The 20,948-nt window shown below is 37.6% G+C and overlaps 1 protein-coding gene across 8 annotated transcripts in view; it reads right to left on the bottom strand.

The window, feature by feature from the left end:
- LOC129244756 (serine/threonine-protein kinase N) overlaps nucleotides 1–20,948 on the bottom strand; it is a 155,607-nt gene that overhangs the window by 11,683 nt on the left and 122,976 nt on the right. For 4 of the 8 annotated variants that reach the window (XM_054882574.1, XM_054882572.1, XM_054882570.1 and 1 more), the window contains 2 exons: nucleotides 17,241–18,569; nucleotides 11,182–11,943 (listed from right to left, as the gene is read on the bottom strand). In XM_054882574.1, the coding sequence (XP_054738549.1) occupies nucleotides 11,182–11,943; nucleotides 17,241–18,569 (2,091 nt within the window). The remainder of the gene's footprint in view (nucleotides 1–11,181; nucleotides 11,944–17,240; nucleotides 18,570–20,948) is intronic. The other 4 variants (XM_054882578.1, XM_054882576.1, XM_054882577.1 and 1 more) reach the window with 2 other exon arrangements.

The raw sequence follows: 20,948 nt of genomic DNA, 5'->3' as shown, positions 1-20,948 counted from the left end.
AAATGTGTAAAAATTTTAGATCAATAAATTCAAAAGTTTTCTCAGAAAAAATTCTGGAAAATTCGCTTCTTTTCGACTTCTAACTGTATATAACCCCGTCCAAGAGTTTTGAACGAGCTGGTTCTGAAATCTACCACAAACTTTGTTGTTGTTGTTGTAGCAGTAGTATACCTCACGGGCCACAGAGCATCCCTAGGAATTGAGGCGCCAACTAACTAACTAGAAAGCAGAGAGGCATAATTATTCGTGGGTAACACTTGCCAAAGTGTACGCGTCGCACTAACTTCTTATAAGAAACGGCTAATATTCGCAGTCAGCAGGATAATTGGACCGTTGTATGATGGGTGAATATTGTAAGTATATAAATTTTCCATTTTACGACTACTGCCGAAGCTGCAGAAATGAATTAGACGAACTTTTTGCGCTTTATAAAGCACAAACAACAGATACATTTTAAGGGGAGGTAAAAAAACTAAGAGCTCTCCTTTCAATCCTAGAACTTAGATCCACTTAGTTCATGGAATGGATGAAATCAATTATTACTAAAAAGGCAGCTGTATAGGTTATGGCACCTACAGCACAAAATAAGAAAGAGCAAAATCACTGAACGGGTGGTAGGTATTTGTGGCAGTCGGTTTAGAACAGCCAACTCCCTTAGACCATGTAGGTCCGTTGTGGTACCACTGTGTAACACTCACGGGAACTTTAGTGTTTATTTATCATGGAACCATTTAAATGCTCTTATGAAACTTAGGGTAAGTTTTATCTCAACACCGTCTAGTTCCATGAGAGAGTCAAAAGAGTTATTTCCTAACAACTTTCCTACTACTACTCTACTCCGAGCTAAGGTTGGACAGTTACAGAGGAAGTGTTTTACTGTTTATTCCTCTTACTCGTCTATACAACTTCTGCAGTATTCATGAAAAATGCTCCTAGCCTAGAAGAGTGTCGGGTTACATTGTCATATTCACAGTCAGGCTGCAGCCACTAAAAAGAATATCGTCCAAAGCAAGCTGTGATATCAAGGATTGTAAAGAATTTTTCTCATGTCACTCAACCTCTCAACCTCCACTTTTTGTTTCTTTAACTGAATCTTAATTCAATAATGGATGAGGAGTTTCACAGATAATTTCTACTTTAATAAATAAATACGTTGGCTTGAAGTTAATTTCATAAAACTAAGTCGAAGTTAGTAAAATTGTTAGCTGATGCACCGACTAGGCTAAGCAGGGCACCCGTAAAGCGATTTCTTTAAGCATTTTTTGGGTTCTTTCGGCTAGCTTAGGGATGATCTTAGACGGCGGGCTTTTGGGTTAGCTCTGTTCACTGGCTACATACAGCTCTGTCAGACCAATTATGACCTACGGAGTTCTGGTCTGGTAGCCAATTCTTGATAGTAAAACTTCAATCAAGAGGCTAGATAATATTCAAAGGGCGGCTAACCTCAGTATTGCTGGGGCACTCAAAGCCTCGCAAACTTCATTCAATTCATTTTCCTTCCAGAAAAGACTGGGAAAATGGTGTAATAAATAATGAAAATGGCGTCAGTATATATAAGTAAGGCTCAAACTCTGTATGATCAAGTGATGGGAAGGTGGTGTATATTCGAAAACTATAGGCACCAATATATCCTTTCGCCTGCCTGATCATTGCAGCGTATTCCAAGCCATAATCTTGGCAATCACAGAAAGCGGTTTAGCGTAGTCACAGTTAGAGAGATCTTCATTTACTCCGATAGGCAGGCAGAACTGAAATCGCTCATCTCATCTTTCAAAAATCAAATTATTAAAAATACTTCCATAGCATTTTTCTATTAATCTACTCTTGGTGCGAGGACATAGTAACATTAAAGGTAACTGTAAGGCAGATGAGTTAGCTAGATTGGGCTCCTCGCCCCAAGTTAGTCAGGACAAGGTGACATGCCCATGCCCTTGGCAACATGTACGACACCCCATTACTGTTGCAAATTTCAAGTGGAGACAGTTAAACACCTGCGCTATCAGTAGACAAACGTGTCCCGTATGAAAAAGGAGAATAAGGAGAAAGAATCTACTTAAATTAAGTAGGAAGGATTTAGGAATAGTAGTAGGTATTCTATCCAATAGATCAGCGGCACCATCCAGTGACTATTGCAGAAGCTGTAAGGATATAGAAGAAGAAGTGACAGCCGATCACCTACGCGGGTACATGGCTCTGTGTAGAAGACGGTTGAGATTGTTCGGTCTCGATTTTCTTGACAACATTGCAGCTAGCTAGCATAGCCAGATTCTTAAAGGTTACACAATGGTTTAGAGAGCACGGATAGGATAGTTCCGGTGGTATCACAATAAGTGGCCTAGGTGCGTCAAAAGAAAGTCACTTCACCTAACCTAACTAAGTACTAGACAGATACCAATACCATATCGCAAGACGTTTCTCACCAGTGATATGACGAAGTCGACAACTTATTAGTCTAACCAAATCGCAACTCTCGACAAAGACGGGCAAGGGGCAAACCCCTTCGCTTGATTGGAATCCAAGTATTTGGATAAACTCAACATCAAAAGTACCGACGTGACTAGCAGAACTATGAAAAAAGTACTCGTAATTAGAAAACAAAAAAAACATAAAATAAAAATTCGCGACATCTCGATACGACGAAGGAAGAGTCATCTGGGTCTAAGAGTTCTTTAACATAGAAGCGAAAAAAAATGTATTAATAGAAAAATTTAGTAGGCTATTTAGTTTTGAACAACACTGTTATGTGTGACTCGTCTGCCGTGAGCTCACTAAAGGTAAATTTTCATTAGCAAGTCAGTTTGCTTTTATTTTAACCCACAACCATTAAATATTCGATTTTTTTCCTTTTTCCCCTTTTACGTTCAAGAGTACATTTAATTTTGTGAGCAACTGTATGTTGTGTTCTGCTCAATTTTTTGCTGTTTCTTCGATTATTATTGCTGTTGAGCTCTATTTTGACTTCTTTTCGACATCTAAATGTGTCACACAAAACCAACGTGCACAAAAATATTTTTAGAAGATCTAAAGATGCAAAAGAGAAAAGAAAATATACTCGTAGGTAAATCGAAGAGATAAAAGCGGAGGAAATCCACCTACGACTACGACGAGAGAAACAGAATAAAAGCCCAACAAAATGTAGAAGCTGACAATTTTCTCATAAAAAAAAATTACTTTCTTAATAAATCAATAGCAAATAAAAATGAAAAAACAACAACTCTCTAAAAGCTTCAAAAATAATTGGACATTTTTGCTGTCAATTGTCGCCACTGCTTGTAGGTCGTCGATTCATTCATTGTCGTCACAGGCCGTATGCAGTACCTACACAGGTATTTATAAAGCAAGTGCAGATGTGAAGACGTTCGACATTGGAATATGAGATTTATAATTTAAATCAAATATTTTCACACCTGGATATTCAAGTGGCGTTTACTATTGGAGGCGATTCAAACGTTTGTTTTTAGCTGTGGAATATATTTTTTGCGTTTATTTTTAAACAGTCACAAAACATTTAACACCAACACACAAACGTAAATTTCAAAACAGGCAAAGCGTAGGTGTAGCTATGACCTTAACAGTGACGTACTTGACAATAAATATATGTGTGTGTGTGTTTATGTGTGTACTTATACGTATTTACATATATATGTATCGAGGTTTGTGGTGTTACGCAAAACTGTCGGTAGGTGTAATTTGCAGTTTGTGTTAAATACAAAATTTGAGAAAAAAAAAATTAAGTTACTTATATAAAAACAAAAGCAATAAAAATTAGCATTTTTGAGTTTTTTATAACACCTAAATCAATAAAATTAAATCATTTAAAAATGAAAAAACACACGTACAGTTTTACTTAGTGATAATTGAAAGCAGACTTAAAAATATTTTGAAGGATTTTGTCAGCAAGCAGCCGCAGATATGGTATTTGAAGTAAGTGGCATACAGGCAATGGGGTATGGCATGCATTTTTCAATTTCAAATGTTCTTTTAAAGGCGAATGATTTATAAAAAATAAATAAAATAAAAAAATTAAGCAAGTTCACACGAGAGAAATCAGTCTACCCTAAAAGATCCTTTCCTCATTTGCTGCAAAGTGTCATAAAAAAATAAACAAATATTCGAAATGTATGCAAAATGCGCTTGGCTCAATAAAGACCACCAACAGCAAACCATGGATCTCTGACACCACTTGGGACATCATTCAGCGCAGAAACCAACTTAAAAAGCAACTTATCAGCGAATGGCTCTCTTGAGCCAGCCTACAGAGAGGTGGCGAAGCAAGTAAAAAAAAAATGGGCCAGAAATGATAGGAGAAAGTTCGTTGAAGACCTCGCTAGCGATGCCGAAGCGGCAGCAGGAGTAAACAACATGAGACAGCTGTACCGCATAGTTGGCCGCCTAACCAACCAGCGGAGTAGCAGCAACCAGCCGATCAGAGATCTGAATGGTGCTTTACTGACTTCCAATGATGACCAGATCCGCAGATGGAAGCAACACTTTGAAGCAACTAGCAACATTGTTCTTAGAAGTATACCTAGTTTTAAGGTGGGCAGCACAACAACCATATACCAATAAAATAACAACATCCTGCCTCAGCCTAGCGGAGATTAAAGATGCAATTAAGAAGCTGTAGCTCAACAAAGTGGCGGGCGAAGATGGCATACAGCCTGAACTAATGACAGCCGACCCGCAAATATCAGCGGAAATTCTTCATCCCCACATCACCACCAACTGGAACAATGAGAAGCTGCCTCCGTCCTGGACAAAAGGCATCATAGTGATGCTGCTCAAGAAAGGCGACCCGCGTGAACGCGGCAACTGGCGAGGAATAACCCTACTTAGCACCATCTAGAAAATTGTAGCCGTAATCATACAAAGCAGGCTCAAAAATATTGAACGCTCCTTACGAGACGAGCAAGCGGTTTTCGCACTCACCGAAGCTGTATTGACCAAGCCAACACACTTCGCATCACAGTAGAACAATCAGTTGAGTGGCGCTCCCCGTTTTACATGCTGTTCGTCGACTTCAAGAAGGCATTGGACACAATCAAACGAGACTGAATATAGCTGGCGTTGAGTAAAGAGGGAGTTCCCGCTAAGATAATCCGCCTCACCAGAGCCCTTTACGCGAGGTCCGAACTGGCAGTGCTCCACAACGTCAACATCAGCAACCCATTCACCACCAACGCAGGCGGTTTAAAATGGACCCCTTAGTGTAAGGATAAGTTCCAGTGGTATCACACAATGGATTTACGACAAGACTAAGTGTGGCATTACCACAACCACCCTACCTACCTACCTTTACTTAGGGAGGTAAACTGAAAACTTTCGATTTGATTTCTCCAATTCTCGATTGTTTTAGTTTTGAAGTTCATCCAGCAAACTAACGACATTGCATTTAAACCACAAATTCGAGCATTTCATAAAGTGAGACGGAATAATATTTAAGCAAGTGCATATACATACAAAAACATAACGGTGTTCATAGTAAACCACGTGTTCTATTTATTTGTTTGCTGTAGGTATTTTCAGCACACACTCATCCCGCGCCTACCTATACGGCGGCCACTCCTTAAGTGACACTTGGCTGTCGCTGTAGCGGTCTTTTTTTTTAATTATGACACGTTTTTAAAAATCCCACCAAAATATTTCATAATGCTTAGCAAAAACCAAAAAAAAAAAACCAAAAAAAAAAAAAAAAAACAAAAAAAAAAAAACAAAAAAAAAAAACAATAAAACTAAAATCAGGTGTGTGATAGGAAATTCACCCTTTTATGCGCATGACGTCACAAGCTTTTGAAATGAGTGCGGCGAAAATGACTGCTCATGGTGGACATTTAAATGATGTCATTTCTCACATACGCATAATTGTTAAGCGCCATATTTTGACTAAAAATAGTGATTAGAGTTATTATCAAAAAACAACAAAAAAAAATCAAACAGCCAAACTTTGACTAAACAAAATTTTAGTTTTCTTAAGGGGTTAGGAGTGGTCAAAAATATCAAAAAATTTGATTTTTTTTTTTTTTTTTGAATTTCCTTAAAGTATCAAATATCTTAAAAATATTGTGTGAAAACTTGAAGTGAATCTCACAAATACTTTTCGAGTTATTTAACAATTAACAAAGGGCATTCGGGCACTCCGGAGCGTTCGATAAGTGCGCTAACGATAACACAACAGCAAATCGATATTTTGGAGCCTGCTATGACGGCTGAAGAACTATTATATGGCACAGGAATAGATCACACAGTGTAAGTAGAAAAACTTCAAGGGGGCATTCTGGCCTACAAATTTGAAAAAATCGAGCTTTTTTTTGCATATTTTCAAGGTTTAGACCTTCAAAAATAGGCCCTTCAACGGATTTTTATAAATTCGAATTATTTTTGGGGATACAGAGGATTTTGTGACGTGGCGTCTAAGCCGGCCGAGTGGAGCGATGCGCACAATGAACCGTAGATGTTACCGGACGACTTGAGGACTCGTTCTTTCCAGAAAATCTTTTGTATCCCACACAATCTTTATTTATTCTATACATATATATATACTTTATACTTTTATAATATGTATATACCTGGAAATATATCGCCGATTAATCCAGAGCGAGTAGTAAATATTATGATCTAAGTTATTCTACTGGAATTGTTGCTCAAACTTCAAACGCGATTTTCTCAAAACTATTTTTTTTTTTGAGATGGTCGTCATGATATATCAAGTTCTACTTGACCGATCGCTTTGAAGATTGATAAGAATTTTTTATTATACATCTGTCTATCGCGCCTGCCTCGGATTTTCAAAAATTTAAGTTTGAAGTATTTTTAAAAAAGTTGAAAAGGTAAAAAAAATGTTTTTTTTTCAAGTTGACGCCATTTTGTGATTTTTTTTCTTTGATTTGGCGTAATCCGATAGCGATATCCTAACTACAGAAGACTTTTTTGAATTTGTTTGTTTTAGATCACTACAAGGGTTGGAATCATGTCAACCATGGAGCACCGTTTTTATGTAGCCCCCACTCCGCCGGCCAGTAATTCCATGATTATTTTTATTTTTTAGTTAATTTTTTTTATACTTTTCCAATATTAATAAAAACCATAAAAAAATGGATAGTAAAAATGTTTTTAATTTTTTTTATATTAGTTTTAAAAATACCTAAAATTAAGGCGTCTATACCAGAATACCCCCTTAAATGCATTTTTCTCAAAACTGTATTTATTGAGCTGGTAGTCACTAAACTTAAAAACCGCTTGGTAGATTTCAATAAAATTCATAATGCTTTTGAAAAACATAAAAAACTCGGATTTTTTTTTCACTAATTTCGATTTATTTAAACAATTAATTGCCGGTTTTTTCACGAAAATCTGAAAAATGAAATGAGACCGCCATATTGTTAATTTTGAACACACAAAAAAAAAGATTCGATCCGCCACAAGATTATAAATAAAACTAATTTCTCTTGTCCGATTGATTTTAGATGAATCTCCAAGGACTTGTGATGAGCACTGCAAGGGGCTTCTGGAGAAACAGGCTCCACACAAACAGCGATAAATTTTACAATTATTATTATTTTTTTTTTTTGGAAATTTGCTAAAGTGAATTATTAATGCTATGTTTTTATTTTTGTAAAATAAAGAAATTGACTAGCAAACAAAATTATTGAAAACCATCATTTTTTCAGGCCTCTGACTACCGCTAACTACCTTTATTTTGCAACGGTTCGCGACTCTTTGTTATAGACCTTTAACAAATACGTTTTTTTATGGAACCCAGCTAATTCAAGTTCTATGAGCTTGTGTTAAAATAATCCATTCGTTATGCGGTTAACGATAAACTTTCATTAGCGGTAATAAGGGACCTTTTTATGGATATTTGATTTTTCGGTTGGCTAACTGACAATCATACAAATCCTTTGACAATAGTAACAACCACCTTTTATCTAGACCGTAAAGTGGGACACGTTTCAAAACATTTTGAGATATTTTAAACACTTTGGTAAACATGATTTTTTTTTTTTTTGTTTTATGTAGCGAATATACCCAGATTAAAAAAAAAACGCTTTATGCTTACATTTTAAAAATTCAATAAATGCCTTTGTCACTATTTCGTCATAAAAATACAGTTAAAATGAGTTAAAATGCAAGTTCTACAAATCTGCAAATATTAATAAAACCTTTTTATGTAAATGCGAGTATTTTTGGGATTAAATGGTGTGAAAGTAGTAGCGCTGGCTGGCGTGTGATTTGTAAGGTTTACGGAAGTGCAGGTTATTTCAAGTATTCGAACAATTAAGGAAGTTAGGACGCTAAATATAGATGTGGTTACGAGGAATCAAGAGATGAAATCACAAACTTATGTGCGGAATGTGTGGTGTCACCGGGCTTTCATGGACGAAAAAATTACTTAGCCACAACAAACGAAAAACTAACGAAATTATTTACAACATAAGTGAGATGGTTGTTTTTTACATTATTTACATATGAAAATATTCTCTAAGGTGCAATAAACGAAAAAACAACAGTGTGCGCTTGGACTTGGTTGATGATTATGAATCGACCACTTGTAATTCTTGGTTTCGATTATCTAAACGCAATAGAGACTGTAGAGAAATTCACACAACAGTCTGTGATTTGGACAGTTTAAAACGGGTGGGAAAACATGAACTTAAAAAATAAATAATAAATTAAATTAATAAGTGAGATTTTTAACAAAAACAAAAGCAAGTAAAAAGTTAATAGTTTAAATATGTTTAGAATTAGAATTTAGAATTAGTAATGTTTTAAAGCTCAGCGTAAAGTAGAATTTGTTTAAGATAATTTTAATGTTGCAGTGTTGCATTTGAAACTTGAAGAACAACATGCATGGCAACTGTTCCAATTTAAGTATAGACGTTGCCACCTAATATTAAACAAATATGTGTGCATTAGGGTGCCACACCAAAAAAAACAAAAGCCCATTTTTCCAGTGGCATAAAAAAAAATAAATTATATTTTAAGACTTGCACTAAAAAATTTAGAATAATATTCAGTTTTACATGAGCTGAACCGATTGAAATGTACCTCCAAAAAAACATTGTTTTAAAAATATTTTACTTTTACCAAAAAATTGCCTAAGATGATAACACAGAACAACAAAATAAAAACAATTTTTAATCCCTGCGGACTAAGTCTCAATGTATTTTTCTGATAGGTAATGTACACGTATTTTATTAAAAATTTGATCAGATTGCGTGTACTTTTCCCCAATAGGTTTTTTTTCGACAAATCACGCGTGACTACTGTCAAGCTAAATACACAATTTTTCTCAGTATTCATTGAAATTTCATCATGGAAAGACTTAACGTCTCAACAACGTTTAAAAATCGTACAAATGTATTACGAAAATCGTTTGTGTGAAAAATGTTCATCGCGAGCTCAGGCCAACTTATGGTGTACGTAGCCGTCCTACCGAACGCCCTATTTTGGCAAACCATCAGGAAAATTATGAATAATTTTGCATTATTCGATGATACTCGTCCGATTAGACCACGTAAAGCCCGAAGTGAAGAGAACATTGCGGTTGTAAATGAGAGTTTTGCCGAAGAGCTGGGAGAATCGATTCGGAGTCGATCTCAACAACTTTGCCTATCTTATGGCACTACTTGGGCAATTTTACGCAAAGATCTTGGTTTGAAAGCGTATAAAATTCAGCTGGTTCAAGATTTGAAGCCGACCAAAGCGTCATAAATTTACTCGTTAGGCTTTTGAAAAACTCGCCGAAGATCTGCATTTTGGGATTCGAATTTTGTTCAGCAATGAGGCCCATTTTTGGCTTAATAGCTACATCAATAAGCAAAATTGCCGTATTTGAAACAGCCATTACTTCCATTCTATGCGGCCTATGGGCTGGAGAAATCATCGGCCCATATTTCTTCAAAGACGAGGCTGGCGCGAATGTAACAGTGAATTACGAACGTTGTTCTGCTATGATAAACGATTTTGTGATCATGAAAATTGAAGCCAGTGATCTCCACAACATTTCGCTACAAGAATCCAACAAGACGACGCTACTTGCCATACAGCCCGTGAAACAAAGGATTTACTGCGTTATCGTTTCGGTGAGTAATTTATCTCTCGTCTCGGACCAGTGCATTGGCAGCCAAGATCGTATGATATCACACCTTTGGATATTTATTTGCGGAAGTATGTAACTTTTCCAAATGTATCTACTTTCCCTGTTTCTAACACAAAAAAATAAGAAAATAAAAAGCGAAGTCCTCAACCATCTGTGCGAGTTGTAAGTAAGAAGGCGTTGTTCCTAAGCAGCGACAGGTGGGCATTCCCACTACTTAGAACTGGTAGCGGCAGGGGCTAATCACCTACCCTGTCAGAAATCAAAATAGATTAACGAAACCAACACAAGACTGAGTCTTGTCGAAGCCCTGTGCTCCCGAGAGGAGTGAACAAAAAAAAATATATATAAAAAAAATTTTATAAAACAAAAAATTAAAAAGAAAAAATTTAAATATAAAAAAAATTTAAATAAAAAAAAATTTAAATAAAAAGAAAAGTTCTAAATAAAAAAAAGTTACAAAAAAAAAAAATTTTATAAAAACAAAAATTAACTTATAAAAAACTAAATTTTTAGGGGCCCTTTCAAGTCGATTCAGCTCACTAAAATCTTAATATTTTTTCGATATATTTTAGCAGATGTCTTAACACTTTATCGACCGGTAGCCTATTTATAGGCTTTTCGATTGTCAGCGCTTATTGACCGGTAGCCTATTAATCGGCTTTTGGTTATTGACGGTTTTTGTCAGTGGGTTGCTCTTTTTATAACTACACAGCGCCAACGTCGTTAATTATTTGCAGCTTTGTACTGACCTGTCCAATTTTTTATCAATTATAATAGTTTTTTACCGTTTATAATGGATAAAGAAAGTGCAGATGAAGAGTTTTGCTTAGCACAACACAATGCATAGTGAAAATTTAGCCGGTACTTACTGAAAGGCAGCCTCAACCACAACCGGTCGATAAAATGTTAAAATATAATAAATTTTATAGTTCCGATGGAACACCAGTATATATTTTTTTAGAGTGGTGCACCCTAATGCGCACATATTCCACATAAAACATATGTAAACTATTAACTATTAAACATAAAATGTGCAAGAAAACAAGTAAACATAAGAAAACACAAAAAATTTTAATCCTAACCTCAACACAGAAACGATCACCGACACCGGTGCTGTAACTTGTCGCTGAAACGTCCTGCGCATACTCATCGTCATCGGGATACTCCACAATCGGCATTGCACTTGGCGCTGGTGATGGCGGCATCTCAATTATCGGGCTGGTCACCAAATCATTGGCTCCCAATTCACCGCCCATCAGCACCACCGGCGGCATGGCCAACACCGGACGATGGTACATATTGGCCATACCACCCGTGCCGGCAACACTCAACGTTGCATTTACATTGTTATTGCTATTATTGTTGTTGTTGTAGTTTTGTTGCTGATTTCTGAAACTACTTTGACTAGTTTGACGTGCCACATGAGGCACCTTGTATTTACTGTTGTTGTTTGTTGCTGTGGCGCTAACGAAATTCGGTGCTGCCATTTGACTGTTACTGAGTTCCGGTGTTGTCGGCATTGAACCTTCTTGACGACTCTGGCCACCACCACCAACGGGCAGCAGTGACTGAGATTGCGACTGTAGTGGCTGCTGTGGTTGGTACTGATGCAAAGGCGTTGGATGTTGAGTGGGCAGTGGTGTATGATATGGCTGAAGTATTTGTTGTGCAGCCGATGCAATGTATTGCTGTTGCAATGGCTGTTGTTGTGGCTTCTGTTGCTGCGGCAGTGGCTGCTGCTGTTGTTGTTGTTGGCGATTGAATTGGTGGGCAGGCCGTTGTAGCGTATTGGGTTGTGAGTCCATTTGATTCAGAAAATCGAATTCACGGAGTGCGCTCTGTAACTGTCGTCGATTAACAAAAAAGAGAACAATTTCGCAAACACAAAACGATAATGGGAACGAAATGCATGAGGAGATCGATTACAAGTAGACGATAGACGAGTTCAATCATAATTTAGATTAACAAGCATACGAACATAGGTTCGTTGTACGTAGAAGAAGAGTTTAAATAAAAAGTATATACAAATACAAATATAAATAAAATAAATAGCTAAAGAGACTACTAATCATGTTTCAACTGTAGAAGGTTGTTTAGATATTATTCGCCTTGTTTTTATTGATAGTGACAGTCCCACCAGGACGCACGCAGCTCGCTACCTAAAGCTCTTTAAAAAGGATTCGAGTACCACTAGTTGTTGCAACAAAAAAATATCTAGTAAAAAGTTTAGGTCGCAACTGCGCAAGGAAAAAGCTTATAAAGAATAATCGGCCTAATCTTGTTAGGATCTCACGGTTCAATAAATTTCCAATTGTGCCGAAGTAACGCGGGTCACACAAGGCAGTTGAAGCTCTTCGTTTGCAAAGAGCGCTGGTCGGACTCTACAGCCAGCCAGAGCTGTTGATGTAATGAAAAAGAGTGTTGGGATTTATGGTAGGTTGGCGCACTGTCCCCACAGCTTCTACCATGGGGGTAAAATGGTAACCCTAGCTTTTCCGCGTGTGTGCCGATAGTCCAGTGACCGGTAAACACAGCTACGAGTTTGGAAATTGAATGGCGAGGAGTCCAAAGAACTTTCTGAGTCCTTCGTATATGGTACTGGGGCCAAAGGGTTTTCGAAATAGCGCATGAAGAAATTGAGCTACATCTTTTCTGCACTTTCCTGAGAAATAATTTGTGCAGTTCCCCTTTAACGACTGTCAGGGGGATGCCGCTGATTGGGTAGGAGGTCTCTGAGACCAATTCCGTCCCCTTCCTGGCAAGCTCATCAGCAATTTCATTTCCCTCTATGCTCTTATGTCCTAGAACCTTTTTATTTGGCGTTTGGCCGTGTTCCTCCTCCTATTTGTGGGGTGCGTCTTGATGTTGTTTCATATTTAGTATAAGCTGTTATTTTATCTCTGCAACTAAAGTAGGTCTCTGGGTTTGGCGGTTAAAGAGTGCAAGACGAATGTAAAATATAAATATGTAAATGCTGTGCACTAGAAACCATACACGGCGTTTAGGATCCAGTGTTTCAGCGGACAATTATACTTTTGATATTGAGAGTGACAATCCCACCAACCGAAAATATCAGCCTGGAGATAAGTCGACCAATCACGCTTGCTAATAGGTGTTAATATGGTTTTAGTAAGTAAATTTGTAGCAGATACCTCTCCCCCCCGACAAAACTAACACTAGAAAAGACCTCTGTAAGACGCTCATCTTACCGGTGCTACTCTTTGACACTAAAGCATGGGTTGTGTCGCAGACTGATGCAACCGCTCTTGGCGTCTTCGAGAGGAAGATACTTCGGAAAATCTTCGGCCCTCTTCGTATTGGCGATAACTCCTACCGCGGAATGAATCAAGAGCTGTAGAAGCTATACGATGATGGGGGCATAGTTAAGCGCATCAATATTCGGCGCTTACGTTGGCTAGGCCATGTCGAGCGTATTGATGCTGAAGCTCCAGCAAAAAAAGTGTTCGGATGGCAAGTTAGAGGACAACGAATCCTCTGAAATGTCCTCATTCTCACGACAGGATAGGCATCATATTGGATCGTCAATGATTCCCATTGTAGACGCCACATGCTGACAACAGGCGTTGTGCCCTGTGATTACAACCACCAGTACTTTCAAGTTCTTCCTACTAAGTTTTACTAAGAAAGGTCGCTAATTTCCTGTTTGATTCTTTTTCTTCTATTTACGCAGTTCACTATTAAAGTAAAGGGTTGTGGTAATATAAAAAAAAGTTTACAATATTTTGAGCAAATCTACTTTCTGGGCAGATTTTTACAATTTTTGTTGAATTTCAGTTTGAACACAACTTTTAAATTCGATGAACTGTCACTTTTCACGCGTTTTTAAAATGGGAAATACAAATTGAACGGTGAAAAAGTGTTGCTAGCAACATTTTGGCAATATGTTGCGAGCTTCTTCACAGCCTGAACAGAGCACAACTTTGACGCGAAATTATTGCGAAATTTCAGGCTATTTCACGACCAAGAATTTTATATGGATTTAGATAGCTAATTTCACTTGAAATGCTAATGGAGAACTATGTTTTAAGCAATTAAATATACATTTTTTCGCTTGTCTCCTCATGCTAGATTGTTTAGAAAAATCTATAAAATGGTAAAGAGTTTTCATTGTCACCAAAGACGTTTGGCGCTTTCTGGTCTTTTTTATTTTTTTTTTATTTTAATTAATTAATTAATTTGTTTTTTGATTTTTATATTTATTTATTTTTTTTATACATATTATTTTGTTTTTATATTTATTAATATTTATTGTTTTTCGTTCTTTATATTTATTTATTTTTTTTTGTTTTTAATTTGTATATTTATTTTATTTTTTGGCTTTTATATTTTGTTTTATTGATTCTTATATATTTTTTAGTTTTTAATTTTATATTTTATATTTTTTTACATTTATTTATAGTATTATTATTTTTTTCTTTTGCTTTTTATAGTTATATATTATTTTTTTTTGTTCTTTATATGTATTTTTTATTGTTCTTTATATTTATTTATTTTTTTTTAGTTTTTCCTTTGTTTTTGATTTTTATATTTATTTATTTTTTGTTCCTTACATTTATTTATTATTTTTTTACTTTTATATTTATTTCTTTTTTTTTTACTTTTATATTTATTTCTTTTTCTTTTTGTTTTTATATTTATTTCTTATTTTTTTGTTTTCATATTTATTATTTATGTTTTTTGTTTTTTATATTTATTGTTTTTTTTCTTTTTTGTTTTTATATTTACTATTTTTTTTTGGCTTTTTGTATTTATTATTATTATTTGTTTTTTTTTTTTGGTTGGTTGGTTGGTTTAAGGGTGACCCCGCATGTGCCACATAGACCGCTCATTATATTGCATGATTTCCCCACCTAACCGAGATTTTTATTATAAATTTTGGTCCAAAATATTGATTCGTTTCGAGAATTTGATGAGAGATTCGATTTTCAGGTCCGAGAGTACTGAAAGATTGTCAATTGTTGGAGAGCCTAGATGAGCGAGTCGACTTCTGGCTAGACCGAGACAACTGCACAGCAAATGTCTGCTCGATACTTCCTCATCTTCGTCCTCGCAGTATCTGCACAGGTCGTTTTGAGGAACCCCGAGCCGTCGTGCGTGAGTGTCCAAAAGGCAGTGGCCGATGATAAGAGATATTATATGCCTTAGTTCGTGTTTCGAAAGACTTATAAGGGTTTTCGTCTGTTTCAGATTGTAGGATGGCCAGATTTGTCTGGTCGTAACGCAAGTAGTTTCCACTCGCCACCTCCGATCAGCAATGCCGTGAAATTCTCGATCAATGATCATTTTACATGTTGAGAGCGGAATGTGGATTGTGGGTAAGTTCCTAACATTTGATTGCGCAGCTCCAGCTCTCGCGAGCTCATCAGCTTTGCAGTTACCTTCGAATCCACTGTGACCCGGTATCCAGATAACTTGGACAGAATTCTGAACAGTTATCTCGTTAAGAGATAAGAGCAGGGTCGAACCACATCTGAGTGGGTATAAGATGAGCTGAGTGCTCGAACGGCCGCTTGACTGTCAGTGAAAAAGCGGATATCCTCTAGTGATATTCTCTTTTCTAAGATAGTTTTCGCAGCATACCAGATAGCGCATACTTCCGCTTAGAATACACTACAGTAGTCGGGTAATCTAAATGATAGATTGATGTGAGGGGAATTGGAAAAGATTCCGAATCTTTGCCGTCTTGTTTTGAACCATCTGTATATATAATCAGAGAGTCATCGATTTCGGTAAGATTTGTCTTCCATTCTTCCCTAGTTGGGAGTAAACAGGAGAATAGCAAGGGTGGTGATGGAAGACTTACATGATAGTCTATGTCGGAAGAGATAACAGTGTTCCTGTTCAGTATGGCCGAATGGCCAAGATACTTATTCCATTTCGATATAGCAGTCATGCGTGTCGCTGCTTTCGCTGCAATCGCTTTGCCAGCCAGATCGTGACAAGGGAACAAGTGAAGCAACGTATTTAGAGCCTTAGTAGGTGTTGTACTTAAGCATCCTGTTATCAGGAGGCAGGTTGTTTTTTTTAATATTTATTTTTTTAGTTTTTTATTTTTATTTATTTTTTTTATATTAATTATTTATTTATTTTTGGCTTTTTATATTTATTTGTGTTTTTTTGTTTGTTTTTTAAATTCACTTATTAATTTTTTTTGTTTTGTTTAGGTCTTTATATTTATTTACTATGTTTTTGTTTTTTATATTTATTTATTTTTTTTTTTTATTTTTTTTTTTATTTTTTATTTATAATAATTTTAGTTGGTCGTCTTCGGGCGCATAGTGCGGATATTATCTATACAACCTTCTAATGTTTAACCATGATTTTCAAGCTTGCCTTTATGAATATACTTTACATGAAATGAGTGAGGTAAATACAAATACAAAACCGATCTGAAATGGGAATGGTAATTTTTTTATGAGGCATGCAACTAAAAGCTATCGCCAGCCTTCTTCCATAAAATAAATGCTCGTCTGAGGCTGTGTGAACGCATTCGAAAAATAGCTAATCTTATTATACTTAATTTAGTACCTAAAATTTTTGCATTTCGGAAAAGTTATTCCAAAGTTCGCACAAATAATATTTACCTATACATGAAAATTAAATTTAAGCCAAATTTATTTATAGTTGTCTAACTAATCTGGACTATAAATATTCGAATCCCACAGGGAAAAAATACCTAAAATAAATTTTTATAGCTAAGCCCTATAGGTATAGCTCGTAAATACACTGCAAATGTCTGCACAAAACTGTAGATATTAATTTGAAATTTAATTTTGGTAAATTTGGTTAAAGTGTTAAAAAATATAAATTTTGTTTTGCACCAACAGTATGCCAACACCGTTACATTTACAAATGTACTTGATACGTTTAGATATTTACAATAGCCTATTAAGAGAGCAACAACAAACACCAATTCCACTGAATAAGGCAAAGGTTTTTACAAATCATCAACACTCTAAATTGGTTGAACTTAGCAAAATTTAAAATACTAACAAATTACAATAACAACTAAAAACAAATATGCCAAATCAATAACTACAATGAAATCACCTTTGTAATTGATGACGACGTAATTTTCTATGTTTTCTATGAATCTTCTTATTTGTAATCTAGCACTTACCTCCGGATCGAGTTTTGGTGGCGCAGTGACCGGCACAGGTGGCGGCTGTATCTGTGTAGGTGTCGGCAACTTCGAAGTGGGCCGTGAGCCCATTGATAGCCCAGTCGTTTCAGTGGTCGCCACTGAGCCATGCTTTCCGGCGATCTGCAAATGCAAATTATTGTTTTTCGTAGACAAATGCTGTTGCTGCTGCTGTTGTTGTAGAGACTGTTGTGGAGGTTGTGAAGGCACTTCCGGTGGCAGCACTGCAATACCCTGCATCGACAGTGGCCGCATGCCACTCAAACCGCTCACTTCTGGATCTGGACACTCGCCAGGTGTTTCGACGTGTTCGTGTATGCCTGCATCAGGGTCATATTCCAAATTTCGTGCTTGCATTCCTGGTGAATACGGCTCCGGTTCGGCATCAATAGTGCCAGACGATGGTGAACGTGAAATTGGTGACTCACTGTCGCGTGAATTGCCACGTGTTGTACCTTCAGTGGCCAGATGTGAGCTAGAAGGTGTATTGCGTTTCAGCAAACGTCCCCAGGTGGCAACATTGATGTTCATTTGCTTGGCACGTGGTATATTCTTTACCTGCTGCTTGTTGAAGATCATGCGTTGGCGTCGTAGTTTTGGCTTTTGCGATATCATCGGATTCAGGAATTTGATTTCGGCAAAGAGCAGACCCTGCGGCTCCAACTGCAATGCCATGCCGTGTCGTACATCGTCGATGAATTCTTCTAATCTCAAGAATTTCACGGCGCACAGCGAACGCCAGTCGTGCCAGTAGACGCCAATCTCCAATTCACGTGAACGGTCTAGATCGATGGAGAAGCGCTGATCCCAGGCTTGTTGCGAACAGGGCTTCCAAGATGTTTGCGCCACCGTTATGTTATCCAACTTTATGACTGCCATTATTTCCGACGATGTTTCGTCTTTGACTGAATAACTCTTCGAGCTGCTACGCGACGTGACGCCTTTGACGAAGCTGCGCAAATCACCAGGACTGGAATTGTTGTCCTTGTCGCGCCTTGAACGTCCAGGCACATCTTCGAGCAAATCCTGACAACCCATCAGCCGCACTTCCAGCTTGCCCGATACGCTGGCGCAACGCCCTAAAGAGGAGACTTGTTGGTATGGCTTGCCGCCTAGCAGACCGCCATGAAAGGGCTGCAACGACGTATAGGTGACTGGAATTGGCGACGAAGCCTGCTGAACCGACTGGAGCTCTGATTTTAGTTGATGGGCGGCTGGAGAATCTACTGGTAATTCCAGACGCCGCAAATCAAGTGAGTGCCGAAGAAGATCCAGTTTACGCGATGACTCACTAAGGCGTATGTTTGCCTGTTACCACGACGAAGAGAAAGGGAAATAAATTACATATTGAATTTGGTAAATAAACAATTCCATTAATATAAATAAATTAACGTTTTTGGATTGGTTTACCTTGAAATGGATGGGTTTGGAACCACTTGTCAGTGCAAGTTATAATTCAGCCCTAAAAATCAAACAAATTTGTATGTATTTTCATATTTTATATGAAGCCCAAAAGTGCTCCTGAACGAGAAAAAATATCAATTGCAAAAATTAAAAATAACCAAATAAAAATACAAATAACGGAAATTAGAGTTTTTTTGAAAGAGAGAAACTCTAAGATTATGACAATGACGACTCCAATACGGAACGCAGATGTGAGGCTGGGAGTTTCCTCCGACTCGCTTCGCGATAAAGCAGGAGTATTTGGTAACACTGGGAGTGGTCATTATAATATTTCCAGATAATCGGTCTGATATATATTACATACTGCCCCTGCAGACAGTTCTCCGAAGACTTAATAGTGGTTCCTGATCATAGAAACATCCCCGAAAGTAGGGTCACCAATGCGAAGAAACTCTTCCACTATCTTTAGATGGCGTACTGGGCCAGACTACAGAGTAGCCAAATTCAGGGCAGGATTATCTATAAGGTATATCGCATCTCGTAGGGGCCCCGCGCATCAAGAAAAAAAAATATTTGAACAGGGAGGAGGACGAGGGAGACATTAACATTTTCTATGATAGTCAACCCGCGACAAAGGCTCTAACGTCGCCATTGGGCAAATCCAAACTAGTCAGCTCCTGTAAGGACGAGATCAAATGACTTGGATGTGTTGGATGTGCAGGTAACATTTCTCTGATCTGGGTTCCAGGACATAGGAACATAGAGGGAAATGAAATTACTGATGAGCATGCCAGGAAGAGATCGACTGAATTGGTCTCAGGTACCTCCTAGCCGGTCATCGGCATCCTCTTGACTGCTGTTAAAGGGGAATTGCACAACTTATTTCTCAGGAAAGCGCAGAAAGGATGGAGCCTCATTTCGTCTTGTGCGATTTCTGCCCCAGTACAGCAGACGGAGGACTCATAAAGTCCCGGAGATGTCACGCCTTTAAACTTCCAAACTTATAGCTGTGCTTACCGATCATTGGACAATCGGGTCACACGCGGAGAAGCTAGGATTACCATTTAACTCACAGTGTATCTTACAGGAGTTGACTAGTTTGGATCTGTATGATGGAGTCGTTAGATCCTTGATCGCGGCTTGACTATCGGTAAAACTGTCTCAATTACTTCCACGTTCCCTAAGCATTTTGCATGTCTGCAGGATCGCAAAGACTTCTGCCTGAAAAACACTAGCAGTATTCGGCAACTTTAAGAGAATAGATAAATTGGCTGATTTGGACAAAATCTCTGCTCCGACTCTCGATTCGATCTTGGAGCCGTCAGTGAGGACAGACGTAACAGCTTCGGTGCAGATTTGCCCGCATTCCAATCCTGCCTACTTGAAAAGATTGCCCTGCCACGAACCTCAGACTCCAGTTTGCGGATAGAGAGATCTGCCCGAAGTTCAGAGTCATTTGCCTCATGTTATTTTCCACTATTAACGGCATACCTTCCTCTTTATAATGAAAAAAACATCCGATCATTTATATTAAAAAATAGCATTTTTCTTTGAATATCAAAATACAACCTCTTATTGGAAAACCCTTTACTAAGATTGAAAAAAAGCGAGCCAAGAAGCACCGAGAGAATGGTAACTACTAAAACACTCAGGCTAAAAAGCCCATTGTATTCGAAACTCTGGAAAGTAAAAGGGGTGACGGTCAAGGAGGAAAGAAGAGAAGTGATAGAGAGAAAGGGATAGGGCAGAATAGAAACAGAGATCGAAATACGCAGTTAGTCCTGTGAGAACTTTCCAGATTCTTTGGCAAATCTAAAAATGTCCTCCAGTTTGGGAGCAAGAACTTTACTCATTATCTTGACATCGGAATCCAAAATGCCGAGCCTTGCTCTAGCAAAGGCAAGACACTCACAGAGAAAATACTCAGCGCTATTCGCTTCCCCGAAGCAAGATAGGTAAAATCGGGTTCTTAATGATTTCAATGGTGATCACATGCTGATCCCATGGGTTGTATGCTGTAATAATACCGATCATCAACCGAACGTCTTTTCTACCAAGTTTTAGAAGAAAGTCCGTCCGTTTCTTTCCGGGCTTGTCACAAAACACTTTGCGGCTTTGCAGCGTTCTAGAGTGAACCATCGCTCTTCAGGTAAATTGCATACATAATCGCGGGTCCATTCATGATTTTTGTAGAACTGATTCTGATTATTGGCTCTGATTCCTGTGGGGTAAACGCTCATCCGCAGTTCGTCAATTCATCGGCAATGTCATTACTTTAACTGC

Source organism: Anastrepha obliqua, chromosome 4 (genome assembly GCF_027943255.1).
Source record: "Anastrepha obliqua isolate idAnaObli1 chromosome 4, idAnaObli1_1.0, whole genome shotgun sequence".
Lineage (NCBI taxonomy): Eukaryota > Metazoa > Arthropoda > Insecta > Diptera > Tephritidae > Anastrepha > Anastrepha obliqua.
The sequence above is the reverse complement of the archived record's forward strand: the minus strand, read 5'-3'. Positions and strand labels throughout refer to the sequence as shown.